Genomic DNA, 19,578 nt, shown 5'->3' with positions numbered 1-19,578 from the left:
ACTATGAAATTTCATGCCGCTTTTGTCGGCGAGCTTGTCAATCAAAGCGGGTGACACTACAGGGAACACCCAATGCGACAAAATTGCTCAAATGAAAATTCAACTGAACTGGTTTTTTAGCATTTCCGAGACAGTATGCCACAATATTTTTAGGAACTACCCTTTCCTAAAATTTAAAAAGATAATTCTGCTCCGTTTATTCGAAAAAGCAAAATTCACACTTTATGATGATGCAAATTTCACTGAAATTTAATATCTCTGTCTCCAGCACAGATTACCGGGAAATTCGTTGTGGCATTTTAGTTTTCTGTCATTTATTCGGATCTCTTATCCAAGCTCTTCAATTTATGTTAAGACCAAACATCGATTCTAAACAGTTTGGCCCCGCGAACTAAAAATACAATGGTCACTCTCTCTCAGAAAACACGTAGGCTAAACCAGTTTGCCCGTGCCAGGCCACGCAACAGATGGCGCGTGACGAAACTGTGCCAGGCGTTTTAGGATAAAGCCCTTTCTGAAAAGCATTCTTCGAAATTTCGTAAAAAGCACTCTAATAGATTCACTGAGGATTTTCTTTTTAGATTCACTGAGATTCACTGAATTCAATGCTGAATTCGATTGAGTTTGGTATCAGAACGATACGTGAAAGCAAGGAGTAATATTAAAACTTAAAACGAGCAGAAACTACATATGTATACGAGGGGTTGCCCCCTCCTCAACACCTCGCTCTTCACAAGAGTTTTTTAGTAGTTTTATAAACGATTCTTATTGCTGTAATCAAACGAACCTTTTGTTTCAGGAAATGTTCTTAAAAAATTGGGACACAACTCAAACTTTAGCATAAAGAGCGAGGTGTTGAGGAGGGAGCGACCCGCTAATATACACAATAGTTTCTGCTCGTTTTAAGTTTTAATGTTGCTTCTTACTTTGAGTTGAAAAAAATTATTTAATTTATGTTTGTTTTTTAAATGATGCTAGGAATTCTGACTCCAACTCCATGGAAAAATCCCTTCTCCCCATAGATCCTCTACATATCCTCTAGATAGTTCAATCGTGGAGAAAATTTACTTCGACAATTACCCTTAACATTTCCACGCTTAAAATTGAGTCGTCAAAGACAAATTAAGACATAAGAAGAATTTCGTATAGGACTTCTGGCAAATTCACCAGTGTAAAATTCCCCCTGAAAAATTCACCCCCCAAAATCTCCTCCCACCGAAATGCTAGGCTTTGCCTAAGTTCTGAGCATCCCTTATTAAAATTATCAAATAAGATTTATTTTTCATTATCCCCCGGAAAAAAGTCATTTGTGCGTTCTTGTGTCCGTCATATGCTATGCTAAGTGATCCTATAATAGTCCACCCCATTTTCACCAGGGTGAAAACGGGGTGGCAATCGACTATGTATGCTGCAAGGATAACCTGGTGCCGGAGGAGTGTTGATCACCCAAAAGATCAAGCCAATAAAATATGAGTTTATGACCAGAAGAATTGATGTGTTTAATTCCTTTTGGTAGTTTTTAAGGTCCGTACCCCTCTCAAAACTTAAGGAATTCTTCCTAGAATTTGTTTTTTATTCTCAACATAATTAGCCTATTTATTGCATTTTTTTTTTTTTAAATATCAATCAATGTCAGCGTGTGCATGTTGTGTAGTGCTTAATTTTAGTGATGTGTGTCATTGTGACATACATCACTAAGCTTTGCTCTTTTGCAATGCTGCATGTGCTAATATCCGGTGTGTGTAACCAATTTAAGTTATTAAAGCTTTTCTCCACCTGACTGGACATCAGTGCACTAGTTGTGAATCGATTTCTTTTACTTTATATTTTCTCACCAAATGAGCCTCTTTTTTAATCAAAATGCTTATCGCTCTTTCCCTTAATTAAATTTAAAAAAAACAAGTTTTTTTTTAACTGAAAGTAAGGAGCGACATTAAAACTTAAAACGAACAGAAATTAGTTCGTATATGAAAGGGGCTTTTCCTCCTCAACGCCCCGCTCTTTACGATAAAGTGTGACTCTTTCTCTCAACTCTACTTTTTAAACAGTAAAAAACTATAGCGCAAAGAGCGGGGCGTTAAGGAGGGAGCAGCCCCTTTCATATGCGAAGTAATTTCTGTTCGTTTTAAGTTTTAATGTTGCTCCTTACTTTCAGTTAAAAAAAACTTGCTTTTTTTGTTTAATTTCTGAACGTTTTTGAATTAATGCATGTTTTGATTTTGGCCCTCCGTAGATGAATAATTAAAACGAAATTTGCATATTTATTTTTTTTTGCCTAAATTGCTTTCTCATAGTTTTGATCGAATGATTTTGAGAAAAAAGGAGCGGGGGAGGAGGCCTAGTTGCTCTCCAATGTTTTGGTTACTTAAAAAGGCAACTAGAACTTTTAATTTTTACGAACGTTTTTATTAGTAAAGGATATACTTAACTTACGAATTAGCTTACGTAACGAACTTCTGTGTTCGTATATTTTTATTACGTATACGAAGGCTTTCTCCCCCTCGTCAGTACCTCGCTCTTTACAATAAAGCTTAAATTTTATCCCAATTCCTTAAGAATGCCCCCTGAATCAGAAAAGCCGTAGAATAAATAGTTGAAATAACTAAAAATACTTTAGCGTAAAGAGCGAGGTATTAGGAGGAGGTGAACCCCTCATATGCGTAACAATTTCTGTTTTTTTTTTCAGTTTTAATGCTGTTCCTTACTTTCAGCTGAAAAAACTTTTTCATATTTATATTTTCATTGTTCTTTTTTTAAATAATGCAAGAAAATCCTGCGCTCCCTTCATGGAAATTTTCTTCCCCCATGACAAATTCCTCCATGGAAAGTTCCCCCAACATATCCCCCTCTTCTCAACCCCTCCCCCAACCAAAAAATTCCCCTGAAAACGTCTGTACACTTTTCAAAAACCATTACTATATGTAAGCACTGGTCAAAGTTTGTAACTTGTAGCCCCTCCCACGGGGAGTGTGGGGGAATAAGTCGTCCTCAAAGACATAGTTATAAGGTTTTTCGACTATGCTGAATAAAATGGCTATCTCAGAATTTTGATCCGGTGACTTTGGGAAAATAATTAGCGTGAGAGGGGGCCTAGGTGCCCTCCAATTGTTTGTTCACTTAAAAAGGGCACTAGAACTTTCCATTTCCGTTAGAATGAGCCCTCTTGCAACATTCTAGGACCACTGGGTCGATACGATCACCCCTGGGAAAAAAAACAAATAAACACGCATCCATGATCTGCCTTCTGGAAAAAAAAATACAAAATTCCACATTTTTGTAGATAGGAGCTTGGAACTTCTACAGTAGGGTTCTCTGATGCGACTCTTTTGATGTAGCTATTGGTATCAAAATTCCGTTTCTTAGAGTTTTGGTTACTATTGAGCCGGGTCTCTCCTTACTACAGTTCATTACCACGAACTGTTTGATAGCGGAGAAAACGTGACACTGGAAAACTTGAGACTCGGTAGAAAAGAGTCTGAGCTTCTGAGCCCCACGAAACGGGCTGATGGGTGGTGAATATATAGCCTGGTAAACCTGCGATTATATTTTTTGGCAAAATAAATGATTTTCGTAAAAAAAATACAGAACCTTTATAAAGCTTGTTAAATAAAAAAAAACAAGTTTTTCAACTGAAAGTAAGGAACGATGTTAAAGCTTAAAACGAACAGAAGTTATTACGTATAGGAGGGGGTTTTCCACCTCCTCAATACCTCGCTCTTCACGCTAAGGGTTTTTGGCATTAAAAAAGAGAAAGTTGCTTATTGTTCTAATTAAATGATCCTTGTGTTTCAGGATTGGTTTTTAAAGAATTGGTACAAGATTCAAACCTTAGCGTAAAAAGCAAGGTGTCGAGGAGGGGGCAATCCCCCTCATGTAGTTAATTATTTTTTTTCGTTTTAAGTATTAATTTAGACCTTGGACAATTACCCTTAACACCTCCATGCATAAAATGGAGTCAGTAAAGAGAAATAAAGACGAGAAATTTCATATAGGAATTCTGGAAAATTCTCCCAGTATACAGTTTCCTCTGAAAAGCTCACCCCCTAGAAAATACCCTCCACTGAAAATTCTTCCCAGGCAAGCCCCCCCCCCCCACCAGCAAAGAATTCGTCCCCCTCCCCATTCGAAAGATGTATGCACACTTCCCATAATATGAATACTATAGAATACAATACGTAGCCTAAGCAATGGGAAAATTTGATAAATTCATCACCTTTCCACAGGGGATGTGGGGGGTCATGTTATCTTTAAAGACATAGTTATTAAACCTTTCAATTATTCTGTGCAAGAGTAATCTCAGAATCTTAATCGGGCTATTTTCGGGGAAAAGTGGCGTGGGAGGGGCCCTAGTTGTCCTCCAATTTTTGGTCGCTTAAAAAGGGCAATAAAACTCTTAATTCACGTTAGAATGAGCCCTCTTCCGGTGTCCTAGGACCACTCGGTCGATACGATCACCCCTGGGAGAAAAAAGCAAATTAACACACATCCTTGATCTTTCTTCAGGAAAAAAGTACAAAATTCCAAATTTTAGCAGGTAGGAGCTTGAAACGTCTACAGTAGGGTTCTCCCATATGCTGAATCTGACGGTGTGATTTACATTAAGATTGTATTAATTTTAGGGGGTATTTCCCCCTTTTTTCAAAAATCAGGCGAATTTTCTCTGGTTCGTAACCTTTGATGGGTGTAACTAAACTTAATAAAATTTCCGTTTTTATGGCACTTGGTATTAACCAAGTGACATAGCAATCGCAAATTCTGTCGGTCTGTCGGTCCCGGTTTTGCTACTGTAGGCACTTCCAGGTAAGCTAGGATGATGAAATTAAGCAGGCGTATCAGGAAACGGACCAAATTAAATTAGAAATAGTCTTTTTCCCGATTTGACCATCTGGGGGGTGGGGGGCCCGTTAATTCGGAAAAAATAGAAAAATTGAAGTATTTTTAACTTACGAACGGTTGATCAGATCTTAATCAAATTTGATTTTTGGAAGGATATCGTGTCTCAGAGCTGTTATTTTAAATCCCGACCGGATCTGGTGACATTGGGGGGAGTTGGGAGGGGGAAGCCTAAAATCTTGAAAAACACTTAGAGTGGAGGGATGATACTTAGTGGGAAAAATAAGCACAGTCCTATATACATGATTGACATAACCGGAACGGATCCGCTCACTTTGGGGTAGTTGGGGGGGGGGGGGGGGGGTTAATTCTGAAAAATTAGAAAAAATGAGGCATTTTAACTTACGAACGGGTGATCGGATCTCAATGAAATTTGATATTTAGAAGGATATCGTGTCTCAAAGCTCTTATTTTAAATCCTGACCGGATCTGGTGACACTGGGGGGAGTTTGGGGTGGGGGAACCTCAAATCATGGAAAACGCTTAGATTGGAGGAATCGGGATGAAACTTGGTGGGAAAAATAAGCGGAAGTCTTAGATACGTGATTTATATAATTGGAACGGATCTGCTCTATTTGGGGGGGGGGGGGTAATCCTGAAAAATTAGAAAAAATGACGTATTTTTAACTTACGAAGGAGTGATCGGATCTTCATGAAACTTCATATTTAGAAGGACCTCGTAGCTCAGATCTATTATTTCAAACCTCAACCGGATCCAGCGCCAGTGGAGGGGGCAGTTGGGGGGAGCGGAAATCTTAGAAAATATTTAAAGCGGAGAGATCAGGATGAAACTGGATGGGAAGAATAAAAACCTGTCTAAGATACGTGACTGACATAACCGGACCGGATCTGCTCTCTTTGGTGGAGTTGGGGGGGGGGTAATTTTGAAAATTGAGGTATTTGTAACTTAGGAAAGGGTAACCAGATCTTAATGAAATTTGATATTTAGAAAGATCTTGTGCTTTAAAGCTCTAATTATAAATTCCGACCATATCCTGTGACATTGGGGGGAGTTGGAGGGGGAAACCGGAATTCTTGGCAAACGTGAAAATTGGGGTATTTTTATCTTACGAACAGGTGATTGGATCTTAATGAAATTTGATATTTAGGAGGAATTCATGTCTCAGAGCTTATATTTCAAATCCCGACCAGATCTTTTGACATTGGGGGGAGTTGGAGGGGGAAATCTTGGAAAACACTTGGAGTGGAGGAATCAGGATGAAGCTTGGTCGATAGAACAAGCAAATGTCATTGATACGTGATTGACGTAACCGTACTGGATTCGCTCTCTTTGGGGAAGTTGGGAGAGGGGTTCAGTGATTTGGCGAGTTTGGTGCTTCTGGACGTGCTAGAACGATGAAAATTGGTAGGCGTGTCAGGGAGTTGCACAAATTGACTTGATAAAGTCATTTTCCCAGATTCAATCATCTGGGGGGGCTAAAGGGAGAGGGAAAATTAGAAAAAATGAGGTATTTATAACTTACGAGTGGGTGATAGGATCTTGAAGAATTTTGATATTTAGAAGGACATCGTGACTCTGAGCTCCTATTTTAAATCCTGACTGGCATTAAGCCTCTGATTTTCCTTTTAAATCAATCTATTGATTCTTAGAATTTTGTTAGAGCTCATAAAATATGAACTCTTGGCTCTTAGCTCTTCTTGCCTCGTCACAGGTGCCATATGAGCTCTTAGCTCTTGTTTAGAGCTTCGATTACTTTTGAGCTGGGTCGCTCCTTACTTACAGTTCGTGACCACGAACTGTTTGGTTGGGATTTATGCAGCGATGAAATAATTTTGGCAATTTCTGTAGTTTTCGTGGGGTTTAATTACAGAGAATCAATCAAATATATCATATATTAAAAGAAAAATAATTGCCATTATATTAAATGATTAGAATATCTCTATAAACTGTGAAGTGAAAAAAGTAGAGCATTCGTTAAAGTCCATAGGAGTAGCTACTTTTTGTCCAACTACTATAATGTTTTAAAGTCCTAAATGGAACTTCAGAAACTAAAGTTGCGCACTCCTTAGTACTTTCTAGGCTCCGACTTCAGAACTTCGACTATGGAACTTCAAATGAAGTTCCGACTTGCCTTTAAGTTCTTTCAATGCTATTTTTTCAAGACCATACTGCTTTTCTATGACGAAAAAAATAAGAGTTCCAATGGGGATAGGTCCTTCTATTAGACAGTGAAAAATATATACAAGAGTTCTGGATATTTCGAAGACATAATCAGTCTTCATCATCAGCAGAAAAACTGTTTCTGTACTGATGATGAAGACTGACAATGTCTTCGAAATATCCAGAACATTTGTATAATGTTTTTCGCAGTCTAGTAAATGGACATATCCATATTGGAACTCTTATTTTTTAGAAACTGTTTCTCTACTGATGACGAAGAATGACAATGTCTTCGAAATATCCAGAACATTTGTATATGTTTTTCTCTTTCTAGTAAAAGGACCTATCCCTATTGGAACTATTTTTTTTTTAATATTTAGAAACTGTTTCTCTACTGATGATGAAGACTGACAATATCTTTGAAATATCAGAACTTTTGTATGTGTTTTTCACTATCTAATAAAAGGATATATCCCTATTGGAACTCTTATTTGTTTAGTTCCTTCCATTTGATCTCTCCCCACTCCATTCGGGGACATTCTACTTTTCATTTTCGCCACAGATGGAATGCCAAAAACTACAATTTTAGACAAAGAAAAACAAAGAAAAAATCAAGTCACCTACCGTAACAGTAAATGTAATACTTTAATAATAATAAAGAAATCCTAAGCTGTAAATTGCATCTCTTATTAATTAAAAAATAAGAGATTAATTAAATCCCAGCATGTCGTCAATAAGCCGAAATACATATTTCATCTTTAAAACTAAATAGGTTACCTATATAACTATCTTTTTTAATTATTCAAGACAAATCTACCTATAAATAAAAGTGTTTTAAAAAGAGTTTTAATTAGTACTATTCAGAACTTTTTTTTGTGTTTAGTATCATGTAGGAAAGACATAATTACGACTCAAATGTTCACAATACTCCTAACCTCGTATTTCAAGTGTAAAACGCTTACAAACAAAGAAAAAGTGTCAAAAAGAAATAATGTACATTTATTAATCTTGCTGCTTAATAACCGCAATATAATATTCTACGCTAAAATTAATAACCTATGTCTAAAATAAATACATTGGCCTCATATTTTTTTTTAACCATTCATGGGAATGAATAGTAATCAGCCCTTGTCACGGTAAGAGCCTTGTCACGCGCTGACTTATCGGAGGAGCGCCGCCTATGCAAGACGCGCCAGCGTCGAGAAAAATGTCGGCGGCCCACCGGCGTGCTACCGGTACCATCGGCGTTGTTGCGCGCCACCCTCTGTCTATATTTGGACTTAAGTTTTCGCAGTGATTCGATGATGTCGGTATGCTGGGTAAGCTACCGTGCTAAGTAACTTTGTAAAAGTATATCAATGTTGATTTCTAACCAGAAAATGAGGATAAGTGCTTAGAGACAGAACCCGTTAGTATTTAAGGGGTGGGGGATTGGGACCCCCAGCAATTTCACAAGGTTTATCTTATAGAGCTTATTCTCTCACTTGCAGTAGTCCACTTGGTTTCTTGCGGGAAACTTTGATAATTTATTTGAAGTGGCTAACAGAAATAAAAATTTTCCCCTTTACAGATTCTTATTTTGGTTTTATACATCTATTAAGATTACTCACTTTTAAGATTTATTTCACGCCATGAGCCATAATTTGTCATTTCCTCGGTCGTTCTATCCCTTTGCTCTAGTTTCCGAAGTGTTTCATTGCAAAATCTTCGTTATTTTTTTTTTTTTTTTTTTTTTTTTTTAACATTGGGATTGACGATTATCAGTTTCTATCTTTCGAATTCAAAAACAGTTTTAATTTTTTCGAAGTTTTGTACACTAAAAATTGGGGGAATAATACCTTCAACCATTATTTTTGTTTTAAAACACAGATAAAAACTTTCTCTCCGATCAACAATTCTATGTTAAGAATATTCCTAAGAAGCTGTGGGCTGAGATCTTTGATTTTATTGCTCACTATTCAACTTTGGCGATAAACATGCAAAATAAAATAGGCTAAACCAATGCAAAAACAGTAAATTCAGAAAGCGAATAATCTATTTTAGGTCAGAAACAGATTTTACTTTCTTAGTTTAAATATAGCCGATTAGGCGAGAATACGAAAATGGAAAAAGTTAACGAATTACAAAATTTACCATATCCGTTCCAGAAAATTCACTTGGATTTCAAAAAAAGGGGGAATAAGATTAAAATCTTCTGCGAAATTCAACCAAATCCACTATTTTTTCAAATTTGCGGAACGCTTTTGGAATTTGGTTCGATTTGAACTATATTTAGTATCTAGACATATAACTACGAGATTGCCTTCGGAGAATTTATAAATTGTAGGTCTACTACTGAATTTTGGACCTTCTCTACAGGGACTTCAAATTGGTATCAAAATCAGATTGAAATTTTGGACTCTCTAGGATTTTTTCTTGGATTCAATATACTTTTGGTCCAAATTTTTTCAAACTCTAAAATTTAGGATACTACCCCCCCCCCTTCTGCTTGCGCCCCTGCTTGCTAGAATGGAGATAGAAAGCAGCATCCATTTGCTTGTACATGCATTGCGGCTTCTCTTGTTCAAATACTGTCCTAGCTAAGGCCTCCAAACTAGATTTAATTTAAATGCTATAAGGTATTTGAAAGACGTTGTTGTTTGCTATTTTTATTCCTCTTGCAATTCGTTAAGAATGAACCCTGAATCACAAAGGCTGTTTAATTAGAATAATTATCTCTTTCGAAATTACTACAAATAGTTTACCGTAAAGAGCGAGGCATTGAGGAGGGGACGAACCCCCTCAGATACGTAATAATTTTAGTTCTTTTTAGTTTTTAGTGTTGCTCCTTACTTTCAGTTGAAAAAAAATTGTTTTTTCATTTAATTTATCATTGTTTTTTCTCAAATAATGCTGGAAAATTCAGTGCCCTCTTCATAGAAATTCTTTTCTCCCATGATAAATTTTTCCATGAAAATATATCCTCCATGGATAAATATCTCATTGTGAGGGGATCCTCACAAATGCGCATGATTTTTTTTTACATATGTGTCACTCAGTAGGCTTCGCTGCAATTTTGCACAAAATTCAGATATTCTTTTGGCATTTAATTGAGGCAGCCGCTTCCCCCCCCCCAAACGCATCCATGTACCATCGTGTAAGTACACCTCCGTGGTATTACAACAATCTGCACTGGGACAAGATATTGTGCAGTGTTTGTTGAAGGTGAACGCTAATATGTGCCTCTAACTAGTAACTTCATCCCCGAACCAACGTCTAACTTCCCGTTCATGCCTTTCCTTATAAGCAGATTGATCAAGAGCGCAATTGTTTGAACTAGAATAAATGTTCATCTCAGTGCGATTCTATGAGTACAGTAATTTCAAAAGCAGGCCGAAACTAAGACTTTCTTCCCTAGAGAGCAGATACATACACAGGATTTTTTCAGGGGGGAGGACAATTACGAAAAAGTATTTTTTATATTTTGAATACAGCGCCCATCAAGGAAAATTCAGGGTTTTGAGGGATGCACCCTCCCCCACGTAAGTCCTTGTTCTAGATCACCTGACTAATCAACATAATTCAGAATTCTTACACTGATACCGTTTATATAAGAATTTCCAAAATGGGCTGATATGATGATGATGGGCTGCACAATTGCAGAACCCAAGTGGCAGATGTATATGGAGGAATTTACTTGACGGGATAGAATTACAACAACACCTACAAACAAGCAAATTACACCAAAGTAAACTGCAGAAAAACTTATTAGTCAACTTATTAAATAATTAGGCTAATAATTATGTATTGGTCAACTTATTAAATAATTAATAATTATGTTGTAACTGTTTTTTCAGTCTATGACTTAAATAATTTAAATATTTTAATTTATTTAATTAAGTAATTAATGATTTATAATTATTTGCATTTATTAACTGCGCCACCTACTTTCAAGTATTACACCTAATTTCAAGTATTACAAAACGATTATAACCGTTAAATACTAACTTAAAATTTTACGTTAAAATTTTCCGGGGGCAAATGCCCCCTTCGTCCCTCCCCTAAAACCACCTCTGCCTGACCCCTCCCCTTATATACATGCGTTCCATGTGACCTTCTTGTGATAAACCTAACCCAAGAAACTTACCTTCATTTGTAATCGTTGTTCGCTCAGTCTCTTAGTGTCGGCATCCTTTTGCTGATGTATATGGAAGCCAGTTAAAACAAGGGATGGGTTAAAAGAGCCTCGTCATACCATTTCAAATTACCTAGTACCCTATATACTTCAGTCGGAACAAATACAAAATGTCATTGACCGTCCTTTTTCCGACCTCATCAGAATCAGTCATCAGATACCTTTGTATAATGACAGAAATTATTAATGAGAGCGAAACTGATTTTCTAGCCTGTTAAGCAATTAATGAAACTAAAATTACTGATTCCTGGCAATTAGGAGCTAAATCGATAGGGTTCCTTTGGTAATGAAAACAGCTAAAAGTGAAAATCAGAGATCTAAATAATAGCTCAAGCATGATTTGTAAACAAAATTTACTCTTATCAATTTATTGTTTTTGTCCCTAATTAACCTATCTTTTAACCATAAATGAAAAAAAAATATATAGGTAATTTCCTCCCAACTTTCAATTTTAATGTGTCAAAGTGTCAAAGTGTCATATGTGTCAAAGTGCGAATAAACTAATACTACAGTTGTTATGAAAAATTGCTACAAATTAAATTGGGTACAATGCATTTGTGAAAAAGAGCGGATTTTTATAGAAGTATAGAAATTTATAGTAACATAATTGTGATTTAGTGGGACACATGTCAAAATACTCCCCTACTAAAGCTTTATCCGGGGGATGGTTACTGGTTTTGACCCACCCCCCTGAAATTTTTGTCTGATTTGTAGAAATGTAGCAAAAAGGCACATAAACAAATTTTGACCGTTTTGTAGTTTTTACCCACCCCCTCCCCTTCGGAAAAAAATCCTTGATATAGCCTTGTCCCCTGCACGCGAGCTCAATAAATGACTATTGCTACTAATGTATTAGCTTTCCTTATTCTAAAAAAGATAGGAGTTCTGAACGACCTAGCCTGTCCTCTTCAGCCAGTTCAAATTTGAAAGTAAATGATATATTCAAATGAGATGATATATTCCCTAAGGTCACTAAACATTAAATATCGTATCAGGTAAATATACACCTCTGGGGAAGGGCTGGGTCTATCTTACGCTATTAAATAAAAAAAAAACTAATTTTTTTAACTGAAAGTAAGGAGCGACATTAAAACTTAAAAGAACAGAAATGACTCCGTATATGAAATGAGTTGTCCCCTCCTCAACGCCTCGCTCTTTTCGCTAAAGTTTTTAATTGTTTTAAAAAGTGGAACCGTGGCAAAGAGTCAAACTTTAGCGTAAAGAGCGAGGGATTGCGGAGGGGAAAACCCATTTCATATACGGAGTAATTTCTGTTCGTTTTAAGTTTTAATGTCACTCCTTACTTTCAGTTAAAAACTATTATTTTTTTTAATTTCTGAACGTTTCTGAATTAATGCATGTTTGATTTTGGCTCTCCACACATAAATTATTAAAATGAAATTTGCATATTAATTCTTTTTTTGGCAAAATGGCTTTCTCTTAGTTTTGATCAGACTTTTTTGAGAAATAAGGGGTGGGGAAGGAGGCCTTGTTGCCCTTAAATTTTTCGGTTACTTAAAAAGGCAACTAGAACTTTTAATTTTTAACGAACGTTTTTATTAGTAAAAAAATATACGTAACTTAAGAATTAACTTACGTAACAAACTTTTATATTCTTATATTTTTATTATGTATATGAGGGGGTTTGTCCCCTCGTTAATACCTCGCTCTTTCCGCTAAATCTTAAGTTTTGTCCCAATTCTTTAAGAATGACCCATGAATAAGAAAGGCCGTAGAATAAATAGTTGAAATTACTAAAAATACTTTAGCATAAAGAGCGAGGTATTTATCTCCTCCTAAATACATCGCTCTTTATGCTAAAGTGTTTTTAGAACCCCTAATATGCGTAATAATCTCTGTTCGTTTTAAGTATTAATGCTACTCCTTAATTTCAATTGAAAGAACTTTTTCATGTTTATTTTTTCATTTTTTTTTATAGTAATGCTAGCAAATTCCGCGCCCTTTTCATTGAATGTCTCTTCCCCCATGACAAATTCCTCCAAGGAAAGATCCTCCCACATAGCCCCCTCCCCTCAACCCCACCCCCAAACCAAAAAAAATCCCCCTGAAAACGTCTGTACACTTCCCAATAACCATTACTATCCCCAAAGACATAGTTATTATGGTTTTCGACTATGCGGAACAAAATGGCTATCTCAAAATTTTGATCCGTCGACTTTGGGAAAAAAATGAGTGTGGGAGGGGGCCTAGGTGCCCTCCAATTTTTTGGTCACTTAGAAAGGGCACTAAAACTTTTCAATTCCGTTAGAATGAGCCCTCTTGCAACATTCTAGGACCACTTGGTCGATACGATGACCCCTGGAAAAAAAACAAATAAGCACGCACTCGTGATGTCTTCTGGCAAAAAATACGAAATTCCACATTTTTGTAGATAGGAGCTTGAAATTTTTGCTGTACGGTTCTCTGATACGCTGAATGCGATGGTGTGATTTTCCAAAATAAGGCAAATTTTCTCAGGCTCGTAACTTTTGATGACAAAGACTAAATTTGATAAAACTTATATATTTGAAATCAGCATGAAAATCTGATTCTTTTGATGTATCGTTTAGCATAAAAATTCCGTTTTTTAAGAGTTTCGTTTAGTATTGAGCCGGGTCGCTCCTTACTACAGTTCGTTATCACGAACTGTTTGAAAATATTCTTCATAATGTCTCACGCCTTTCCTTGTAACTTACGTTTACGTTTTTTGAATGTGAGCCCATTCCCTCCAAGTTAAATACTCTATAAGTGCCTGAAACGTAAGGACCTTTTCAATTATTTTGAATTTTTGTGTCCAAATCAGAGAATAACCACCTTTTATTGTCACTGATCACCCTTCTTCAGAGAATGTATGTACACAAATTTCAGAAGAAGGACACAAATTTGAAAGAAAAAAACTTAAAAAAAGAATATTATTTGGGAAGCAAAAAGAGTTTAAAATAAATTAATGGGATTGAAATTTATAGGGGACATGAACTCAATGCAGCGCAGTGCCCAGGGCTTTTGTTTTGAGTGCGGAAGGGGGGGGGGTAGCAAAAAAATATTTGTTCACGAGGGGGATTAACAAAAGAATGAACAAGAAAAAGTTTACCTCCCTCGAAAGTTGTCTCTCTGTCTTAAATAAGCTTCTTACGAGTCGAAAAAATATATCGGGGGGGGGGGCTAAAAGGGTAATCCCCCTGGATACGGCTCTGGCTTTAAAGGCGTCCCCAGTGTATCTGTCTGCTTCAGAATAGTTTCTATAAAAAAAAAAGGAAGAGAATAGCAGCGAGGTTGCATGGATAAGACGAGATGAGTAAAGAGGAGGCTAATCAAAATAAATAACAAGCATTATGTAATAAAAGAATAATAATTACACAATAAAGGAACTCTTGGGGCTATAATGAGAGAAAGGTTGAGATGGCTAGGACATGTTCTGCTGATGAAGGATGACAGATTACTAAAGACCGTCCTTTTCGGCCAACCATCTTGGGTCGAACTAAAAGCAGGTCATCCCAAAATGAGGTGGGTAGAGGTCGTAAGGAAGGATTTAAGTGAAAATTAAAAATTCTTGGGAGAGTATAAAGAAGCTTTGAATATATTGGGAAGGAGGAGGAACGTGCGCAGCTGCGCCGGCCTCAGGCTTGGTACTGCATTGACTTGTTAATAGTAATAGTTTATAAAAAACATATTATATAATAATAATAATAAAAATAAAATATGACTTGAACTTACGTGAATGTAGCTAGTACTTTATACTGTCTAACGTCTATCATGCAGAGCTCATCATTTCTTGAACAGGCCAAGATTGTATTGCTGTCTGCAAGAGAAGCAGAAACTAAATACTGAGAAATTAATGAAGCACTGGTTAATTTGATAATGCCGCCACTATTGCTACAACTAATAACTCAGTACAGCACAGTGCAGGCCGCCTGATGGCAACAGAGGTGCACACGTTCCTCTTTCATCTCATAGTAAAGAGCTTCCCTCTTTACTCCCCCCCCCCAAGAAGTTTAATTTCCTTTAAACCCTTTCTTATGAGTCTTGCCAGCATATTCGAAGACGACCTCATTTGGTTCGCCCTAGATGTGGGGCCAAAAGGAATATTCTTTTGCAATCTGTCATCTGCAGAACGTGCCCTAGCCACCTAAGCCTTTCTCTTATTATAACCTAAGAAAGCGAGATAGAGCAACGTTTGTCGTAGAGCTCACGGTTCAAACACGATTGCTCGCAGAAAATATAAAATTTTCCTGTCGAAGATTCCTTGCTAAACATTACCCCTCCAACCGCTTCCGGATGAACTATTTCAGGATCCCCTGTTACCTTGAGCGTTTGAGTATGGAGCATTGTTCTAGAAGGAATTTGGTCGAAATTATCAGTTCAAGGTTTATTCAGTAAATAAGCGCCACCTGGAAATTAATCAGGGGGTGTAAGTGTTACCAGGAGCCTTGTTTTCATCAGTCTTTGAAGGGGAATATTTCGCATTTTTATACTTTTTTCATACCTTCTTGTAACCCTAGAGATGGGCATTATCACCCACCCACCTTCTCACCCATGCACGGCACCCATTAATCAGTAATAAGGAACCAAATTTTTGATGACTACACATTCTCGTGCATAGTTATGGCACTTGGTATTAACCAAGTGACATATAGCAATCGCAAATTTCTGTCAGTCTGTCTGTCGGTCTGTCGGTCCCGGTTTTGCTACTTTAGGCACTTCCAGGTAAGCTAGGACGATGAAATTTGGCAGGCGTATAAGGGACCGGACCAGATTAAATTAGAAAAAGAATTAGAAAATCAGAAAATAAATTAGAAAATCGTTTTCCCGATTTGATTATCTGGAGGGGGGAGTCGGGGCCCGTTAATTCGGAAAAAAATAGGAAAAAATTAAGTATTTTTAACTTACGAACGGTTGATCAGATCCTAGCAGAATTTGATGTTTGGAAGGATATCGTGTCTCAGAGCTGTTATTTTAAATCCCGACCGGATCTGATGACATTGGGGGGGGGGGGGGGTCGGGAGAGGGAACCTAAAATCTTGGAAAACACTTACAGTGGAGGGATCGGGATGAAACCTGGTGGGAAAAATAAGCACAAGTCCTAGATACATCACTGATATAACCGGAACGGATCCGCTCTCTTTAGGGTAGTTGGGGGGAAGTAATTCTGAAAAAATAGAAAAAAGAGGTATTTTGAACTTAAAATGGGAGATCGGATCTCAATGAAATTTGATATTTAGAAGAATTTCGGGTCTCAAAACACTCATTTTAAATCCCGACCGGATCTGGTGACATTGGGGGGAGTTCAGGGGGGGAACCTAAAATCATGGAAAATGCTTAGATTGGAGGGATCAGGATTAAACTTGGTGGGAAAAATAAGCAGAGGTATTAGATACGTGATTGACATAATTGAAACGGATCCGTCTATTGGGGGGGGGGTTTAATTCTGAAAAATTAGAAAAAATGATATATTTTTAACTTACGAAGGAGTGATCGGATCTTCATGAAACTTCATATTTAGAAGGATCTTATAACTCAGATCTCTTATTATAAATCTCAACCGGATCCAGCGTCATTGGAGGGGGGCAGTTAGGGGGACCGGAAATCTTAGAAAATACTTAAAGCGGTGAGATCAGGATGAAATTGGGTGGGAAGAATAAAAACCTGTCTAAGACACATGACTGACATAACCGGACCGGATCTGCTCTCTTTGGTGGAGTTGGGAGGGGGGGGGGTAATCGGAAAATGAGGCATTTGTAACTTACGAACGGGTGACCAGATCTTAATGAAATTTGATATTTAGAAAGATCTTGTGCCTTAAAGCTCTAATTTTAAATTCCAACCAGATTCTGTGAAATTGGGGGGAGTTGCAGGAGGAAACCGGAATTCTTGGAAAACGTGAAAATTGGGGTATTTTTATCTTACGAAAAGGTGATCGGATCTTAATGAAACTTGATATATATATATATATATATATATATATATATATATATATATATATATATATATAATATATATATATATATATATATATATATATATATATATATATATATATATATATATATATATATATATATATATATATATATATATATATATATAAGAATCTTATGTCTCAGATGCTCCATTTTCGACTCGAATTGGATCAAGGGACATAGGGGGTTCGAACAGAAATCTTCGAAAACGCTTAGAGTGGAGATGGGGATGAACCCTATGCATACCCTATTGCTTGAAATTTCCTTACCATTTTGGAAGTTGTTTCGATCCGAGGGGAGTGAAAAGCCCCCCCCCTTCGTAAGTGCCTGCTTTTTATCAGCATCCAAATCTAATAAGTTCAGATTAAACTCAGTAGAATGTTTTTCATGAATTCCTCGTACTATTGGGTTTTCTATATGTGTATGCTTTAAAAATTCACTTTAAAAAAGGAAAAAGGAGCTCCCTTGAAAAGCAAAAAACACACAAGAAACCAAATTATTGATAAAATTAGTTATTATTTTCATAACACCCCCCCTTATTAAAATATCTGAATAGATGCCTGAATTTAAGGTTTCATTTTTCGGTACTTGTGTGTTATATAATACACACTCGAGAACTTGTATCGCGAACATGAGACAATACCCGGTTTTGATGGTGTTTATACCAGACAATTAGCTTCGGCTCGGTGGGAAACTACTCTATAGCTATATTTTAATCAAATATTTAGTTGGTATTTTGGTTAGACTAGGTTAGTTTAGGTTATGTATTAAACATAATGCGCTCTGGGCGGTCCCCTTCCATAATTCTTTGTTGTAGTTTTCATAATTTTGTTACTAAAGTACTCTATTATCATCAAATTTGTTTGTTTTTTTTTATTTCATTAGCATTCACCGAAATTCACTTCTCGAGTTTGTATTATAGAACACATAAGTACCCATTTTTATGGCACTTGGTATTAACCAAGTGACATATAGCAATCGCAAATTCTGTCGGTCAGTCGGTCTGTCTGTCGGTCGGTCCCGGTTTTGCTACTTTAGGCACTTCCAGGTAAGCTAGGACGATGAAATTTGGCAGGCGTATCAAGGACCAGACCAGATTAAATTAGAAATAGTCGTTTTCCACATTTGACCCTCTGGGGAGAGTGGGGGCCTGTTAATTCGGAAAAAATAGAAAAAAAGAAGTATTTTTAACTTATGAGCGGGTGATGGGATCTTAATGAAATTTGATGTTTGGAATGATATTGTGTCTCAAAGCTCTTATTTTAAATCCCGACCGGATCTGATGACATTGGGGTACTTTTATCTTACGAATAGGTGATCGGATCTTAATGAAACTTGATATATAAAAGGATCTTAAGTCTCAGATGCTCCATTTTCGACTCGAATTGGATCAGGGGACATAGGGGGTTCGAACAGAAATCTTCGAAAACGCTTAGAGTGAAGATCGGGATGAAACTTGATGGGAAGAATAAGCAAAAGTTCTAGATACTTGATTGACCTAATTGGAACAGATCCGTTCTCTTTGGAGGAGCTGGGGAGTGTTAATTTGGAAAAATTAGAAAAATTGAGGTATTTTTAACTTAAGAACGGGTTACCGGATCTCAATGAAATTTTTTCTTTAGAAGGAATTCATGTCTCAGAGCTCTTATTTCAAATCCCGACCAGATCTGTAGACATTTGGGGTAGCTGGAGGGGGAAATCTTGGAAAACACTTGGAGCGGAAGAATCGGGATGAAGCTTGGTGGATAGAATAAGCAAATGTCCTTGATACGTGATTGACGTAACCGTGCTGGATTCGCTCTCTTTGGGGGAGTGGGGGGAGGAGTTCAATGATTTGGCGACTTTGAGTCCTTGAAGGCAAAACCTTACTTAAACTTTTTTTTTCTTGTTTTTGACCAAACAGAATTGCAAAAAGAGCCGGGCAGCAAAAATTTTCGAATTTATCTATTTTTGAATTTATCTATTTTTTCTCTCTTTATCTATTTTTGAGAGTATACTTAGCACAAATCGAAAACGTTACTATTCGTTGGCAAGAGCCAACGATATTCCTGGTGGAGGCAAAGATCGAAGAAAACCCTATGCATACCCTATTGCTTGAAATTTCCTTACCATTTTGGAAGTTGTTTCGATCCGAGGGGAGTGAAAAGCCCCCCCCCCCCCCCCCTTCGTAAGTGCCTGCTTTTCATCAGCATCCAAATCTAATAAGTTCAGATTAAACTCAGTAGAATGCTTTTCATGGATTCCTTGTACTATTGGGTTTCCTATGTGTGTATGCTTTAAAAATTCACTTTAAAAAAGGAAAAAGGAGCTCCCTAGAAAAGCAAAAACACACAAGAAACCCAGTAGTACAACAAATTCATAAAAAAACATTTTACTGAGTTTAATTTGAACTAATCAGATTTGGATGCTGATAAAAGCAGTTACTTACGAAG

General features: G+C 36.9%; 1 protein-coding gene across 2 annotated transcripts in view; it reads right to left on the bottom strand.

The window, feature by feature from the left end:
- Positions 1 to 19,578, bottom strand: part of LOC136037302 (autophagy-related protein 16-1-like) — a 226,882-nt gene that overhangs the window by 24,251 nt on the left and 183,053 nt on the right. For both annotated transcript variants that reach the window (XM_065719949.1, XM_065719950.1), the window contains one exon: positions 14,904 to 14,988. In XM_065719949.1, coding sequence (XP_065576021.1) covers positions 14,904 to 14,988 — 85 coding nt within the window. The remainder of the gene's footprint in view (positions 1 to 14,903; positions 14,989 to 19,578) is intronic.

Source organism: Artemia franciscana, chromosome 16 (assembly GCF_032884065.1).
Source record: "Artemia franciscana chromosome 16, ASM3288406v1, whole genome shotgun sequence".
Taxonomy (NCBI): Eukaryota; Metazoa; Arthropoda; class Branchiopoda; order Anostraca; family Artemiidae; genus Artemia; species Artemia franciscana.
Note: the sequence above shows the minus strand (reverse complement) of the source record. Positions and strands in the feature narration are given on the sequence as shown.